A 17,892-nucleotide genomic window follows, 5' to 3' on the forward strand; every position below is an offset into this window, starting at 1 on the left:
AGCTCAAATATAAGAATAACCTGCAAAAGTTAAGTAACTTTGTAAGTACATTATACACTCCAGAGCTGCATTTACGATTCTGCAGTGCTTATTGCTCTGATTTCGCAGCCTTCCTTGCTGTTTTCAGTTATTTCCATTTGAGGAAGTATTCTCTTTACACTGGGTACTGCTCAATCTCATGGGCTATCAAATTATAGATCACAAGGGCCAGCTTGTTGGCTGTTTACAGTGGCAACCAGCAGTACTGTGAATGCACCTCTGGAGTATAACGCATACTGAAGAATTAAAAGAATCCTGTCACCCACCATAAACTAAATTATGGTGCTCAGAGCAGTTCCCAAGACACTGGGAGTGTACTATTACTACTTCCTAGCTTCCTGCTGTCACCTGTTGAAGCCAGTGCGTGGACAGTGCAGCAGACTTTCCTCTGTAGGCTGTGTGCGCACATATATAGTTTTCTATAGGACTGCACTCGCACAGCCTGCAGAGATTAGTCTGCTGCACTGTTTATGCTTTGACTTCAACAGGTGAGCACGCAGGAGTTGGTACGTATAAAAAGTACATCTTCAGAACCTGTTCTAGGAGTACCATAACTTTATGGTGCTCATAGGGGTGACAGGCTCCCTTTAAATAAGTTGTTTGAAGATGCAGTCGTAAGGCCCATTTACACGCAAAGATAATCTTTTGAAGGATTGAAAGTTTTAGCGATCATTTTGCATAAAGTGTTAATGGACACTAATGCCCATTGACACTTTATCATCTTCATTTGCATGTAAATGGGCCTCCAGGAGCTGTGTGTAGAGCCCAGCATGTGGGTTGGGCTCTGCACACAGCTGCATTGTTCTTCTTGGGGCTGCCCGCAGAATACAATGTACTCTCCCAGCACCCATGGAGAACACAGCATGTGGTCTATTGAGAGAGACTTTATCTCTCTGTGGCTGAACAATTGATTTTAAGCTCACCTTAAAATCATCATTCAGATGAAAAATGCACAATGGCCGCGTTTACACGGAGTGACTATCGCTCATTTGCAGTCGTTTGAACGAATTTTGAGCGATAATTGTTGTGTGTAAATGAGCCTTAATGCCCTGTGTACAGGACCCCACCCTCCTCCCCATCCCAATACGAGGAGCAGCCAATCATGAACACTGCCACTTCATCCATCTCTGTGACTTATGGAGGCAGCAAAGCTGTGTGTGATGCTTCTCTTCGGCAATTACATACAGATGCATAGAGTGGCAGCATGCATACTCTGCATTCATACAGGGGACTCGGGATCCCCATTTTCGTGATTGGTGGGGATCTTAGTAGTCAGACCTCCACCGATCTGATATTTAGCCCCTGCCCTCTATCCTGTTTATAACTCAGGACAAACCCTTTAAGTAACACAATGTATTTGCAAAGTTACTCCACTTTTATGCAGAGTAAACCTACATATAGGGTGCATCCACAGCAAATCGGTGACGGATGAACAAACCCATAAACTGTAAAATGGAATTCAAAGCTGTGACATACACTTGAAGCAGAAAATTGCTCGCTCTTGTTGCTGCACTATAGTTTAAACCTTAAAGGCGTTATATGGGATTAGAATAACATGGCGCAATCTCTGGAGGAAAGCGGCCACCACTCTCCAGATATCTGGTATTGTAGTTGAGCTGCATTGAGGTGAATGAGCTACAGTACCGCAGCAGCCTGTGGACATGTGTGGAGCTGTTTCTCCAAATCCTATACATCCCCTTTAAATAGATGCAGTGCCCCCAGACCATTGTATGGATGTGAATGTCTTTACTCAGGACTGAATTACTGCGCTAGGTTACTTTGTGTCTCTGCAATTTCGAATTCCTGGAGAAACCACTTTTAAAATGTACATTTTTGTGACTGCTCATTTTAGTCCTGTGGTCTCCAACCTGTGGCTTTTCAGGTATTGCAGAGGTCGGAGAACAGTGATCTAGATGAAGACAAGCTGATTCCTATTAAAGGTGGGTTATCCAGGAAGGGAAATACTTATCCATATTAGTCCGAGTCCAGTGAGGCCGGCACCTCCACTTCCAGCCTGGTTCCAACAATCGGTCCCTCAAGGTGATCAAAACGCACGGGTTTGGCTCCATTCAGTAACTAAGCCAGCACACTTCTTTCTCACAGTTAGTGCAGAGATCGGGCCTGGCTTAGTGATTGAAAGGAGTTGACTCTGTGCCTCATGACCCGGTGTTGGAAGTTGAGGTGTCAGCACCGATGGACATGGACTGTATTTTCCTCCCTTGAAAGCCCCTTTTAAGGAGTGTTGTAAGGAAGATGATTCTAGTAGCGTGGTCACAAATCACATATGTGATCATGTATATGTGGCACAGACGTTGTTTATGTTTTGGTCATTCCCACGGCCGCATATGTAAAACTTCTTTCCTTCAAACAGGGTTGCTGTAATATGGCCAAAAGGATGGTGAGTAATGGCGCCTGGAGACGGCTGTGGATGGCCTCTGGGCTATTCATTTGCAATTACTCTTGTTGAATGTTATTTCCCATGATCCTATGTAGCTTGTATGAGATGCACTTCTGTACGTGTCAACAGGAGGTTTTCTAGGCAATATGATGTCTCACTGTCTGAATTAATTCTTCCTACTTTTTGTGTAACTCCATTTTATCCCTCAATGATAGCACAGCTTTCTTTTTACCACTGACGGTATTAAGGGGCAGGTTTACTTTAAGAAGGACTTTCTGAAAGTAGCCAGAGAACTTTAAGACCCTCTAGTTTTGTGGCAAAATTCTGTTCTGGGATGGGGGATTACCTGCTGCTGATCTTCTCTGCTGTCCATCTTTTCTGCCAGTTACAGGCGCAGTTTGCGACCATTAGTGATGGCCGCAGCAATTTTCTAACTAGCTAATGCACTCTGTGCACTGCAGGTAATATACCAGGTTGTACCAGATTTTCAAGTTACCCCCTATCCACAGGATAGGGGAAATATTGCTAATTGGTGGGGGTCTCACTGTTGAGACCCCCACTGATCTCAAGAACAGGGGTTGGTGTTACTGCACTCCCCTCAGTGAGGAGGAAATATCAGTGGCACCTGCTCAGATATTTCCGTAAGCCCCATTGAAATGAATGGAACGTTGACCGCCCGTGTTCGGCGAACACTTTATTCAGAGAGATGTCGCTGCGGGGAAGAAGCGACTCCTGCAGTGACAGGATAGTGGGACATGAGTCTCATTCATGAGATCAGTGGATAGGGGATAACTTGAAACTCTGGTACACCTTCTAAGTTGCTTTAAAAACCACTAAGGCTGGGTTCACACAGGGCAGATTTGCCGCGGTTTTGCTGCGTTTTTTCCGTTGCGGTTTTGCCGCAGAAGAATTGCTTCTGCGTCAAAACCGCTTCGAAGGTTAATTTGGGCTTGCGGATTTTCGTGCACAAAAATCCGCAAGCGTTTTTTCCGCAGCGCTTCTTTACTTTTGTCGCGTATTTGGTGGGGTTTTGGCTGCATCCATAGAGGTCTATGGACAAAAAAGCGCTGCGGAAATGACCAAAGAATGAACATGCTGCATCTTTTAAAACCACGACGCAGTTGCATTTCCGCACTGCGGCTGTGCGAAAAAAAATCCGTCCTGTGAGAACAGCTTTTTGGCAAATCTCATGTTTGCTGCATTGCACTGCAAACGCCACTGTTTTGCCGCAGTGCGGATATGCAACGGCAATCCGCGGCAAAACCGCAGCAAATCTGCCCTGTGTGAACCCAGGCTAAGACTGCTTTAAAATAATAAAAGTAGGAATTCTCCTGCTTCTCTATTGCCTCCTGGGTTCCCTGTCCTGTACACTTTCTTGGTCCCTGCTGGCATGGATTTGTGACTGCTGCACTAGACTGGGACCAGCAAGTAGACTGTCAGGAACTCCAAGAAGAGTTGGGACGAGAGCGGCAGAGTGCGCTAACATGAGGATTACTGCATTTTATTATTTTAAAGCCATAAGTCATAAACATTGCGTAATGAAGTTCTTGTCCCCTTGAGGGACTAAAAGATAGCCTCAAAAAAAAGTTCCACAAAGCTTAATTTGAAAGGAAAAAAAAATTGAATTACAATAACATTTTCCGTCCCACCCCATCACCCCCCCCCCAAAACAAAAGTACTAAAAAGCAATCTAAAAGTCACATGTGCCCAATAAAAACTACAATTCTTTCTGCAAGAAATAAGACCTCATTTGCGATCCGTTTTACACCAAACAATTTATCATTTGAACAAGCGAGCGATGTCCGAGCTCACCTGCAGGCAGATGTCCGAGCTCACCTGCAGCAGATAAATCATTGGCTCGATTAATCGTTCTTTCGTTAGCTGCATTTACACTGAACGATTATTAGCCATTTTCGCTCGTTTCAACGATTTTTGAGTAATCGTTCTGTGTAAAAGGCCCATTAGTTGCGCTGCTGGAAAAATAAAATAGTTCGGGGTCTTACAATGCGGCGATGCCGATTCAGTTGTTTCTCATAAAAACGTGTTTTTAGTTTGCAAAAGTAGTAAAAGAAAAAAAAAAACTATATAAATCTTGGCATCGCAGTAATCGTGCTGATCCAGACAAGAAAATGATCGTGTTCTTCCTACAAAATGATGAACACCGTGAAAACAAAACTCAAAAACATTGGCAGAACTTCTGTGGAGTTTTTCGATCACTTTGCTGCCATAAACAAAATAACTCGGCCCACAAACAAACCCTCATACGGCCGTATCGGCGAGTTATGGCTCTTGCAATGTGATGATAAATATTGCTTGGACCTCCGAGGGGCTTTCTGGGCACAAAATGGAAATTCTGAAATAGAGGAGCGAAAGCCAAGCAGCGGCAGCCTGTACCTTTTTTTTTTTTCCCGCTCTGGTCTCTCTTCTTCATTCCATGCAGCCGCCGATCTTCCGCTGTGTTTACATGCATCACTTTCACAGCAACAGACTATTACTACAACTCCCAGCATGCATAGAGCTTGTATCCCAAACCAGCACCCAAAACTGTCAGGTACTACAACTTACTAGCACCAACCTCCCTGCCAGAGCAGACAGACAAGACGTTTCAGTACTCTGACCTGCGTGAGAGCAATGCACCGCAGTACTTCTGCCCCTCTTCTCCCATCATGCACTGCTCACAGGATGTTGGAGGCTACGGATGGGGACGAAGTGGTAAATGCAGACAAGATGCCAGAGGAAGAAGAGAGATTTTTTTGGGCAGAGGGTCACATGACATAGAAAATGAGGACAGTAGCCAGTGAACCTATTACAGAACGACTTATTGTGGGGATGTACATTAGATTTTATATTATTAGTCTGGGCCCAGAATACTCCCCTAAGGCACAAAATAGGCTGTTCACTAAGGGGTTAATTGTGGCTCCCAAGCAAGTAACTGTTTTCAAGGGACCGCTATGGCAGCAATTTATCTCCCTCAGAAGAGGCGTCTGAAATCCAATATGCCCAATTCTTTCATCCCTGGAAATCTGCCGTTAGGAGAGTTGGGACACCCCATACACACAAAATGTTGGTCTGGTGTGTACAGGGACCTCAGAGGTATTGGTGGTGTTTAAGAAGACGTACCAAGTACCGAATACATCTCGGAGATCATCAATAGAAAACCTTAAGCTAGTTTTAGTATCTGCTGAGAAGATATTTATGTAACTGCATAGTCCCTGAGAAAGTGCTTAGATACACGGCAGACGCGGACCATTAGCTTATTCCAGCGGGATCTTGGTAATTGGATGCTTGTTAGCGAGGTTGCTGTACTCTCTAAGAGCGCACGTATTACTGTGTAGATAAATCGTATACAGTATATAAGAAAGGGAGAGCAAAACGGATCCGCTGCTATCACAGCTCAACTAAATTAGTTCAATGGGGTTTTCTGGGACTGTAATACTGATGGTCTGTGCATAGAATAGGTGATCAATATCTGATCAATAGAGATCTGCTTTTGGGACCCCAGCGATCAGCTGTTTGAAGAAGCTATAGCACTCGGATGATTGCTGCGGCTTCTTCACTGCAAACCAAGTACAGTGCTGTACATTGTATAGCGGCTCTGCCTGATATAGCGGCTCAGTCCCATTCACTTGAGAGTGGCTCAGTCCTATTTAGGTCAGAAGACCCATGAACATGATGTCACTGACCTAAGAGGGCGCCGTGATCGTTTAAGTACTGTGGTGTCTTCAAACGGCTGATAGGTGGGAGTCCCGAGCTGCTCACCTCACCACTCGGACATTGATGGGCTATCATGAGGAAAGGTCATCCATATCAGAGACCTGGAAAATCCTTTCAAATGTAAAGCACTGCAAATTATGCCGTCACTGTGGTAATATAAAAAAAAAAATCACAGCGGCCATATATTTACCAGTGTACTGATACAGCAGGGCAGGTAGAAGCACCACATCCCTCAGCATGCAGACAGCTAAAATATTAGATGGAGGAGCAATACATTGGTGCAAGGTACTGAGGAACAACTGGCCGCATACCTTTCTTAGGGCTTATGTCCACGGGCTATGCCTAAAATGCCACGGGTCGCCCGTGGCGGTTTACACATCACAGCTCATATGCTTTGCCGGCAGAAACTGCTTATGTGCTGAGTATGCACTACGCATGCCTGGGAATCCGGCGTCTCGGACATGCGCAGTGTGATTTTTTTTTTTTTTTTTTTTTTTTTAATTTTTTTATTTTTTATTTTTTTTATATATAATTTTTTAAATCCACTTCCCCGCTCTGAATAGAGCCTGCGTAGGAACAGCATTTCATATAGAGCCCGTAGAATGGGGCTGCGTTTGATACACAGAGAAATAGAGCATGCAGCGTTTGATACACACGCTGATGAGCATGGAAGAATGAAAGTCCATTGGCTTTCATTGCCTCCATTCATCGAGTATCACGTGTGTACACCGCACGCGGAATACGCAGTGAGAAAATGCCCGTGGACATTAGCTCCTATACTGAGGGGGGCGGCTACTTAGTACTATACCTGTACACAGATACAGCTTACAAAGGGTGTCCGGCCAAATGGTACATGTAGTGCACCATGCAGGCTTACAGCTTATTATCTCCATATTTCAGTCCAGCTGGCATACTTAATAGGTTTTGAGGCTGCATGGTGCACTACATGTACTATGTGGCCGGGCACCTTTTGTATGCTGTATCTGTGTGCAGGTATTGTGCCAAAAAGCTGCCCCCCAAGGAAGGTGCGTTACCGGTTGTTCTTCAGTACTTTGCACCTGTGTAAAGGCCCATTTACACTGGACGATTATCGCTAAAACTTCGCGAATCGGCGATCGTTTTAGCGATAATCGGTGCGTGTAAATGGGCGCGGGGCACCCGCATTTCAGGCACTTTTAGGTGATCGTTAAAATCAAGCTCACCTAAAAATCATCGCTCACTTTTATCATTAGTTCTCCATGGTTAGTGCTGATAGCATTGTTTCCCGTGGACAACAAAGGATCTGCGTGCAGATAATAGCCTCGGGCGATCCTTAAGCGATTATCTGCTCGTGTAAATGGGCCTTAATACTCTTCAATTTGGCACTTTAGCTGTCTGCATGCTGAGGGATGTGGTGCCTCTACCTGCCCTCCTGTATCAGTACATTGGTAAGTATATGGCTGCTTTCTGTGATTTTTCTGTATGTTCCCTTTTTTCAGTGATTATTACACTGTTAATAAAGAGGATTCTGTTACTATGGGTTGCTGTACTAGATGTGCCGCCCGTAGACAGCAATGGTGCTAAAGAATTCAAATTTCCTTCTGAATCAGTCAGCAGAAAATCATTTCCGTATTCATTTATTCTTTTAATTGAGAATTATTGGAACATCAAAATTACAAAGATATTGAATTATTTAAATATGTTGAATTGTGTGTGGAATGCCTGCAGTACACCAAAATGTCCTGCAGATGGCGCCTCTGAGCTTTACAAGCCCTAGCTCTCCAGCTATTCTGACTACGTGTCCCAGCCTGTGAGGAAAGCTGCAAACTGACATGAAAGAGGGATCCGGGCATCAGTAGAAAGTCTATGAGCCAGTCTTTGGCTAGCGAGCAGTGACCTCAGATGAGGCCTTCTGATGCTTCATTCTAGCGATTGGTCGGGGTCTCAGCACATAGACCCCCACTGAACAAAACGCTTTACATGTCAAATCTATTTTAAAAGTATAGTTAAACTTTAAAAGTGTTCCCTGCCTGTACCTCTTACCAGCATGTCTAAGGCTGCCTGTCCATAATCCGGCCGCGGGTAACGCAGTGACCGCTTTCCATAGCGCAGCTGCGGCGTCCGCTAGCAGAGAATCATAGCAATTCTCCACTCTCTGGATTCAAATCGCGACATGCCCTGATTTGCTGTAATTCTCCGCAGTTAGCCTTTCTGTCAGATAGGCTCACCGCAGAGAACTGACAGCGCCCCCTCCCCGCGGCGGAATATCGCTGGGGCCTTAGTGTTAGACCAATGGGGGTTACAAATGGAGCGCTCTGTCAAATTCATAACCATAAAGCAATTTAAAGGGAAGCTTCACAATTAAGATCCTGAATTCTAGACGTCCCTTGCTTCTAGGAGGGTGAAGACTGTTAAATATAAATATCTAGATGTTGGTGAGGTTCTTGGATACAAAGGAGTAAGAAAAAAGGACTCTTTCCTTGCAACATGTTTATAAGCCGATCCTGCAGCTACAGTCATTCACTTCTCCCTGCTTCTCCATAGTGCATCACATGTAACAAGACATTTAAGAAGCTCTGGTCCCTCCACGAGCACATCAAGATCGTCCATGGCTATGCCGAAAAGAAATTCTCCTGTGAGATCTGCGAGAAGAAATTCTACACAATGGCACATGTCCGCAAGCATCTTGTCGGTAGGTTTGACAGAAATCACCACCTCCGTATATTAAAACAAGTAGAAAGTTTTTCTTTATTAGCCTGCAGTTTAGATTTGTATCACTAGGTGGCGATCACTACTACAGCAGATAAAGATGCAGTTGAGAGATGCCACATGCTTCAGAACTCAGAGCAGATGCCAACATGTGCCACGTTGCACAGCTTGTAGTCTGCCATTGGATATTAGGTGTGACTGTTATAGTCCGCAGAAGTTATTTTGATGGACCTAACACCAGTTTTAGCCTCGGAGCAAACGGAAAAAGAATGATCACTGCAACAGGATTACTGTACTTCTTAAAAGGCATCTTTCGCCACCTTTGAGCTCCATAAACTACATTATGGGTCTTAAAGGTAAGGGGATTGTGTGTCCGATGAACTGCATTTTATACAGGCGGCCTGTTCCAACGGCAACACAGCTCTAGAACAGGGCGCCCGGTAACTATACAAAACTGCTCCACAGACACCCAATTCCCAAAGTTTATGGGGCTCAACGGTGATGACTGATTCCCTTTAAATTTAAACATGTCTTCATCTAACAGTGCCATTATATACTAAGTGTAAATATACAGATGCAGCAAAGTTTAGCTTGACTCTAGTGCTAAATATGGCGGCATTAAACCTTAATTTGACATTTTTTCCCCTGACTTTTGTTGTTTGCTGCCGTTTCATATTTTACATGTTACGAGTCAAGTTAGATGTTAAATCTCTAATGTGAAAGAATACAAAATTCACTTGAAGTGGTATTTCCATCTTGGTTGTTTTATAGCATATCTACAAGGTTTGTCAGGGTTTCTCAATCCTAGTTGTTATGCTTTGCCAATTGGTCATGACTCTCCTAAATGGAGAAAACTTATGGCCATTTCTTAAGCACTGATAACCATTACATCACCTGTATAATACTTAGGAAATCCTGAAAACATTTTTTGAGGTGCTTGAAGACAGGAGTTGAGAAACACTGGAGTATGCCATAGATACCTGATAGGTGCTGGTCCCACCTCTGGAACCTGCAACGGTTTTGGGATCTGAGGTTCCGACTCCCCTCGCATCAGGTCTTCCTTTTGAATGCAGATGTGATCAGAATTACAGATTCAGGGGAGCGTTTGCTGTTCTATGCTCTCTCCAGAACTCCCATTAATCTCTATGCAAAGTATGGAATAGCATCGTAAGCTCAGCTGTTTACATAAACCCGGGAACCTGTGCATTCATACAAAGCCTGGATGCACAGGCCAGAGGCTAACTCACGGGAAAGGGGTGGTGTACATTCTCTGTCAAGATTGGTGCAGGTTCCAGAGGTGAGACCTGCTTATGTCAGACATTTATGACCTATCCTGTGATTGTGTCATAAATTTCTAAAAGGGAAATGCTGCTTTAAGAAAAGTCATCAAATGTTCTTTATTTTCATTATGTAAATCACAAATATGGAGTATTGTATATGTTCTCTCGTCATCTTCGGCAGGTTGGATCCTGCTATTGGGGTTAAATGGGTTTTACAGAGCATAAAAGTTAAATGGGCTTAAAATAAAGAAAAATTGAATACTTTCCTATCCCAGCAGTTTCCCATCCTACGGTGCAGCCCTAGTGCGTGCCGCACAGAACTTGGTAGAAGTGGCAAGCTGGATCATGCTATTGTGCACCTGGCCACTCAGCCAGTCTCGCAGGCTTCAGAAGTGATTCTTCCATGGCCGCTACTGACTGGTCGAGCAGTCACGTTCATAATGTACATCACGTGATCGCCCACCACTACTTCCGGGTTCCTTGCGGTGGCCATTGGGGCTGCAGTGCTGGATGGGGCGCCGGGAGGAGTGAGTGTTCAATTTTCCTTCATTCTAAGCCCATTTAACTTTTATGTCCTGGAAGACCCCTTTAAGACCTGAAGCTGTTCTCACTGCACCATCCACCATGCAGTTTGTGTGGTGAACCAGCAATTTGACTAGTAGATTTTCTCCAAATTCAGCTGTACTTCTACATTTTTTACACACTTGAATCTGTCAGGATTCGTCCTCTTTATCACGTTTTTCTTCTTTGCATACAGCTCACACGAAGGACATGCCATTCACCTGTGAAACGTGTGGAAAGTCGTTCAAGAGGAGTATGTCTTTGAAGGTTCACTCACTTCAACACTCTGGAGAGAAGCCGTTCCGATGTGAGGTGAGATAGACGTCACTTCTAACTGTACCATCCGTCAAAGCTTCTATCCACTAGAAGCATACTGTCGTTTGCAAACAAAACCCCCTCCTTGTATTAGAAGCTATTAGCACTTCCTTATGCTGAACCTCTGAACCAGCAGCTCTCTTCTTTTCCCAGAACTGTGATGAGCGGTTCCAGTACAAGTACCAGTTGCGTTCACACATGAGCATCCATATTGGACACAAGCAATTCATGTGCCAGTGGTGTGGTAAAGACTTCAACATGAAGCAGTATTTCGATGAGCACATGAAGACGCACACTGGTATGTAACCCCTTATGTATCCTCTGTTTGTGTTATGTATATGTAGTTATCTATATTGGTGTATTGGGGGTATATGAATCTATTGAGCTTATCGTCTCCCTGCTGTCAGTGCTGGTCGAGCGAAAGCTGCAGCTCCAACCCCTATGTAATAGCTGGCACAGGTCTAATTAAAATCAATGACAGCTGCACCTGCAGTAACAAGCATTGGCCACTACAGTGGTCGGCGCCATCTACTTCCTCTCTGTACCCTGTGTGTAGTGGTGCTGGTAGCGGGTTCCTGATCAGTGGATTGGCCAGGGTCCTCAGCGGTGGACCCCAGTCAATCAATCACCTATTGATGTCCTATCCTGAGGATAGGTCATGACCTTGATCGGTGTGTGCGAGCACATAATCACCGTTCTGTTAAATTGACTATCACAATGGCTGCCCAGCAGCCAAGTAGAAACGCTAGGCTTTCCCCATCAGTCCCACAGAGTTGAATGCTGCAGCAGCTTGCATGCTCAATTGCCACTTTATATAAGCTCTTCTTTACTGTGAGGGGTGTTGTAAGGAGGAAAGTGGGGCACTGGATCCCTGTCCTCGGGATTGGTCGGGTTCCCAGCTGTGAAACCCGTACGATCACAGTTTGATCATCCATTGTATGAATATAGGTAATAATTTAATTCTTGGAATAACCCTTTTAAAGGTGGTTGTTCTCTTTTTTAAATATTCCTCTGTTCCCGCGATGACCCGGGTGAAGTCTACACAAATCTGACTCTTCTCAGACTGCTGTGCATGTTCTCTTCCATAGACTTCAATGGGAGAGCACGCACATGGCATTTGAAAAGTCAGCTTTTTAGACTGTGTGGACGTCACCGGGGGATTTGTGGAAACGGGACAACTATGAGACTATGAAAAAATAAATTGCATCCCCGGCTCCCTGTCGCCTTTCTGAACAGCACCATTGCTTAGGTGACCGGTTACCTTTAAAGAATTGTTGCACTTTCAGCAAACTTTTGAGATGCCTCTATGCAAAGTGCAGCTACTCTTCAAGAAATAAGATTCTGGTAGTATGGAGCCACCACTAGGGGTGCTTAATGTGACTTGTATGGTTCTGTTATGTTGCTAGGATTAAAGGGCTCTCCCCACCACAAGAAGTTACTCCTTATCCACACGATGGGGGATAACTTACTGATTAGTGCGAGTCCAACTTCTGGGACCCTCACTGATTCAGATAATTCAGTCCCAGTATGTCCCATCGTGTGGACAGTGGAGGACGCTCATGCACACCTCTTCTCCTTTCACTTTAATGGGACCACCATAGATGGCAGTGTTCAAGCACCCCACAGTCTCCAGAGGTCCCAATCAAATGAATGGAACGAAGGTGCACATGCATATTTTCTGCTGCCCACAATAGGATGCACCAGGGCTGCATTCTCGGGGGTGGGGATTCCAGTGGTCAGGCCGCCAACAATCAGCAAGTTATCCGCTATCCTATGAGTAGGGGATAACTTGCTATGGTGGGAATAATACTTTACAAAAATACTAATTTAATAAAAAGGATGACTTTTCCAATAACTGGAGATTTATTTTCTTGCAGGAGAGAAACCCTTTATCTGTGAAATCTGTGGCAAGAGCTTCACCAGCCGCCCCAACATGAAGCGCCACCGTAGGACCCACACGGGAGAAAAGCCTTATCCATGTGACGTGTGCGGTATGCGCTTCCGGTTCTCCAACATGCTAAAGGCTCACAAAGAGAAGTGCTTCAGGGTCACCAGTCCAGTGGGTGTCCCACCAGCCTTGCAGATTGCTCTTAACAACCCTTCACAAATTGTCACCAACCTCCAAACAGCCCATGTGCCACCCAGCAGTCCAACGCCACCTCTTAACCTTAACGCCTTGAGCTCCCTGCCTCCTCGACCCATCCCACATCCATTTTCCCACCTTCATCTGCACCCGCACTCCCATCCACATCACTTGGCGGTACCGCCCGTTCCACACCTTCCTCCACCCCCGGCTCTCTTTAAAAGCGAGGCGTTGAACCACCGTGGACAGACCGAAGATAGTTTCCTACGGCACCTGGCAGAGAAGACCAGCGCTACCCAACATCATTAATGCCAGTGGCAAGACTCCAGGTAGCAGTGCCAGGCTAACCAGGGGTTGATACCCCATCATAGAGCCTATTGGACAGAACTTGGCTAGGCTTCGGCTACATGCGTGGTCCTTGTGTACTGCTGGGAGTGCTGTCACAAAAAACAAGAATGGAGCGCTGCCCTGTTTTTGGGAAAGGACTATAGCGTAGAGCAGTGTTGTCCCAGTGGGGGTGGCTGACTCGCTCATCACAGCTCAAGCATTATTTTTAACCTATGAATTGTCATGACCGCACCTACGTCTTGACCCCCACAGAGGTGACACCACAAGAGCATATGAGGGGCTTTCAGGCGCTTGACATGCCAAGGCTTAAACGAGTTACAAAATTTAACCATGGCCAAGATGAAATGGCCAAGATGGATGGAATCCAAACTTCTCTGGGAAGGAGAAGGACGAACTTTAGGGTATTTTCTTTCCCTATTGTATACTAATGTCTAAAACTGACAATTTCCTTAAAAGCATTAAAAAATAAATTTTTTTTTTTGCTCCCTTCACTCTTCATGTTACAAACCCCAAAAAGGTACGCCGTCTCGGCTGAAAAAGGTTAGCCGGCGTTCCCATATGTATTATTTTACTACCAAGATTATTTTAGAGGATTTTTTTTTTGTATAGGCTGAACCTAGTCTAATGTATTTCAACAAAAAATGTGTAATTTTTATTTTGTGTAGTTGCGCCCATCCCCCACCCCTCTTTTATTTTTATTTTATTTTTTTTCCTAATCTTAAAAAAATATAAGGAATTTCATACGCCTCCCCCATATTTTTTTTTCTGGCACTTGGTAATATCGTCCCGACTTGTAAAAGTGGTGTGCATATAGGAATTTTTTTTTTTTTTTAACCTTTAAAGGTGCGCTTCAGTTTGCTTGGTTCTTTATAGTAAGTTTTTTTATACCTATGAATTTCGACATTTTCCCAAGTTCTACCACTTTTTCTAAATTATTTTTTTTTTCATTTGTTTTCTTTGTTCTGGTTGGCCTTATGCCAGTAACGCATCACGCATTCATTAACTGTGCACCTACACGGGCAAAAGTGGATCCGCACCTTTAAAGTTTATCCCCTTTTAGTCAATGTTATAAATCAACCGTTTTCTAATAAAATCCTTCCTTTACACTTGTCTTCGATGACCACTGAGAACATATGTTTTAAGTAAATAAAACTCTAATGTACCGAGCACTTTAATGGGGAGAACACAGCATCTCCTGGCTGTTACATAAGTGGACGGGTCCCTAGATATGACGTTGTAGTTATACGACTTATCAGGACAGGTTGATGAGCTTCTGCCTTTCACGATATTGACTTAGTTTATTATAACTAACAGAAAAACTGGCCTTGCTTCTGATGGCAACCAATCACAGCGCAGCGTTCATCTTTATAGAATGGTCTAACCCCTTCATGATTGCAAAATGTAAATGAGGAGCCTTATGGAGCAGACTTGAGACTGAGCTTGTTCCACACACTCCTACAATGGCTGCAATTGGTGCTAGCTTTTTTTTGCGGCCGTTTAACCAAGGCAATTCTAACCATGGCATCCAAGCCATTAGCAAGAGGAAGAGGCCCTCCATTACTTAAGTCGCACCCTCTTAATCAATCGCGTCATATTGTGGAGGACCCCAGGGCTGCCGTGTATTAACCCTTTGCAATCCAATTTGGGATTCAGGATTTCCTAGGGGGCTTTCTCTTCCTGCCATTATACAATGGCACCATCTGCTGGCTAGAGCCAGCACTGCGGTATGGGACATCCTGTAGAGGCTGCTGACAGCAGAGCGCCTAGTAATCTACAGTAAGGATACCCTGCCGGACGTCTTCGGAGCTGTACAGCCTTCAATCAGAATGTCTTTAGACGTCAGACAGTGGATTGGAAAGGGTTAAAGAGCTTGTACAAAAATATAACGTTATCCCCTATCCACAAGATAGGGGATATCTTTACGCTCTATGGTGGTTATGATGGCTGGGAGCCATTCCAAAGAATCGGAGCCGCAACACTCCTTGTGTGAATGAAGCTGCAGTTGCACTTTTGCTCCGCCGCGCCTTTTTATTTAAATGGCTGCACCAAAAATAACTGAGTGCTTGTACTCCAGTTTCTGTTGCACTCACGTTGACATGGGTGGAGCCTCAGCATGCACGTGCGACTGATGCATCATTCATGTGAAGACCGTCGGGACCCCCGTTCTTGCAATAGATGAGTCCCAGCAGTTGAACCCTACCAATCATAAAGTTACCCCTTATCCTGTGGATAGGGTATAACTTGTGGTTTTGGTACAACCCCTTTAATGCTTAATAAGCAACATGCAAAAGTACAATATGCTGCAATAAAGTAGTACAAGCGATCGCATGTTCAAGGTCCCTGGTAGGACTAAAAAAAGTTTAACATTTTTCAAAATATTTTTTTTCAAAAACAGTTTATTGCTGTTTCTGAATGATTAAAATACCAAATATTCATCCCACCCGGTGAACATCATAAAAAAAAAAGCAATGCCAGAATTGTGAGTTTTCTCAGCACCCCAACTCCCCAAAAAGTGAATGCAAAGATGTATGCACCGCAAAATGGTACCAATGAAAACTACAAGTCGCCCCGTAAGAAACAAAAGCCAGAATGGCGTCAGCAACGCGCTCCACTCCCCGCAGCCTACCTGAGCCTGCTCAGATCACTAAGCAGTTACTCGAGAAGAGCGATGCTCGCTCGAGTAACTGCCTTACCGAGTAGGCTCGCTCATCTCTAATTATAAGACCTGTTAAATGGTGCTCTGGAATAATGCAGTTCATACCGCAAAAAAATGAAGTCCTTATATGGCGCTGTCTACGGATATACATATATAGTCATAGCGCATGAAAAGACTAAAACTGGCCGGTCTTGAAGGGGTTATGAGCTAAAAGCTGAGTTCTGATTGGTCTCTATGAGCAGCAAGCACAATAGTGATAAATGTGGCCAAAGTGGAAGTAGTGACCAAGAACGAAATGGAGAAGGAGGGGGAAAAAAAGCTATGACTTGGGGGATGTAGAAGACCCCCAGGGGGAGGGGGTTCGAGTGTCTGGGACGTGATATGAACTGGATTATGTGAATATCTCTTCTAAAATATTAGTTATCAGGTAATATTGCAGCGTTGATAATAAAGGGCTTAATAGTGGAAACCGAGCGTAATTTTTACTCGTTCACTTGTCAAAAATGTTTTTTTAAACCACATCCAGCTTCTAATGTTATCGCAAATCGCTATCCAGGAAGGACGTTGCCTCTTGTTTTCTTAGTCGAAAGTTTTTCAGGTCCATACAAGCCACTGTACAGGGCGATTCAGAAGTCAGGGCCATCCAGAATCTTATCAGTACAAAGATACAAATGGGTAACGTTGAAGAACGCTTTTTAGCACTATGGTGGTATCTGTCAGCCGCCCTGGTGGCAGCCATCTTGGATTCAACCCCAAAAATTTCAATGGAAAGATACGTGATTTAAGGGTAGAATTTCGTCAGAAATTGAGTTGGTCGTCTTTTTTTTTTTTTTCAATACCGGAAACCCTTTTTGAGTTCTGGACAGTCATGTTTACTATTAGCTTAATTCAACATAATGTTATATGGAAAACAATAATCGTTTGTCTCTTCAGGTACCAGAAGCTGCTGTTGGCAATCCAGGACAGAAGTAAGATCATCCTGATGGTCAATAACGGACGTTAACGAGAATTGGCCGAGACTTTCAATCAAAACCGCCCTGGAGGATACCTGGGGTTGGAAACGCTGCTCCCACGACTGGTTATCTGTTTGTCCTGGACACCATCAGTCTCCCTGAACTTCCTGATAGTTCATGCCTTCGCTGACCTGACTGAAAGCCTCGGCCACCTCACGAGAACTTCTGATACCAATCGCCAGGATGATCTCCATTCTGTCCTGGATTGCTAATGGCATCTTCTGGTACCTGGAAAAGATGCAAATAATGCTTTCCATACCACATAATTCAACATAATTCGAATTGTGGATGTCGTCATGTTGAGCATTATTAAAGTTGACTGCAGATATTGAAAAAATGACTGCGCCTATACATTTCCCACATAATGCTACCCTTAAACCGTGTATCACATGACCCCCTTTCTATTGAAGTTTCTTCGGCTCGATCCAAGATGCTTTCCACCACTATGGCTGACAGACCTACGATGGTGTCAAAAAGCGTCCTCTTCAGCGATCTATGGCTACCTACACAAAGACTGGCACGCTCCCCAGTGTGCGCCTTTACGTCATTGGGAGGTGATTTTCTGTCAAACTCCTCCCAACACTTCTGTGAAGTAGCGATCCTCCGGCTCGGCTGTCAGGCGCATTAGAGGATCGCCAAGTGTTTCCCATTGTTTTCAATGGGAAACCCCGCATCGCACTCACGGGTTTTAATGTCCCATTGGGCGATGCGTTCCAAGGAATGCAAAAAGATAGGACATCGCTCAGGCATATGACTCTACCCAGAAGAATGGGGTTCATATTGGCACAAGATTTGTG

At 44.5% G+C, this 17,892-nt stretch overlaps 1 protein-coding gene across 2 annotated transcripts in view; it reads left to right on the top strand.

Annotated features, from left to right (window-relative positions):
* ZNF652 (zinc finger protein 652) overlaps positions 1 to 14,530 on the top strand; it is a 34,438-nt gene extending 19,908 nt beyond the window's left edge. The window contains exons 3-7 of one of the 2 annotated variants that reach the window (XM_066587357.1): positions 2,411 to 2,437; positions 8,675 to 8,822; positions 10,877 to 10,992; positions 11,149 to 11,293; positions 12,873 to 14,530. In XM_066587357.1, the coding sequence (XP_066443454.1) occupies positions 2,411 to 2,437; positions 8,675 to 8,822; positions 10,877 to 10,992; positions 11,149 to 11,293; positions 12,873 to 13,387 (951 nt within the window). In that variant the 3' untranslated portion in view covers positions 13,388 to 14,530. The remainder of the gene's footprint in view (positions 1 to 2,410; positions 2,438 to 8,674; positions 8,823 to 10,876; positions 10,993 to 11,148; positions 11,294 to 12,872) is intronic. The other variant, XM_066587358.1, reaches the window with a different exon arrangement.
* The last annotated feature ends 3,362 nt before the right edge of the window (positions 14,531 to 17,892 follow it).

Source organism: Eleutherodactylus coqui, chromosome 13, assembly GCF_035609145.1.
Source record: "Eleutherodactylus coqui strain aEleCoq1 chromosome 13, aEleCoq1.hap1, whole genome shotgun sequence".
NCBI classification, from domain to species: Eukaryota; Metazoa; Chordata; class Amphibia; order Anura; family Eleutherodactylidae; genus Eleutherodactylus; species Eleutherodactylus coqui.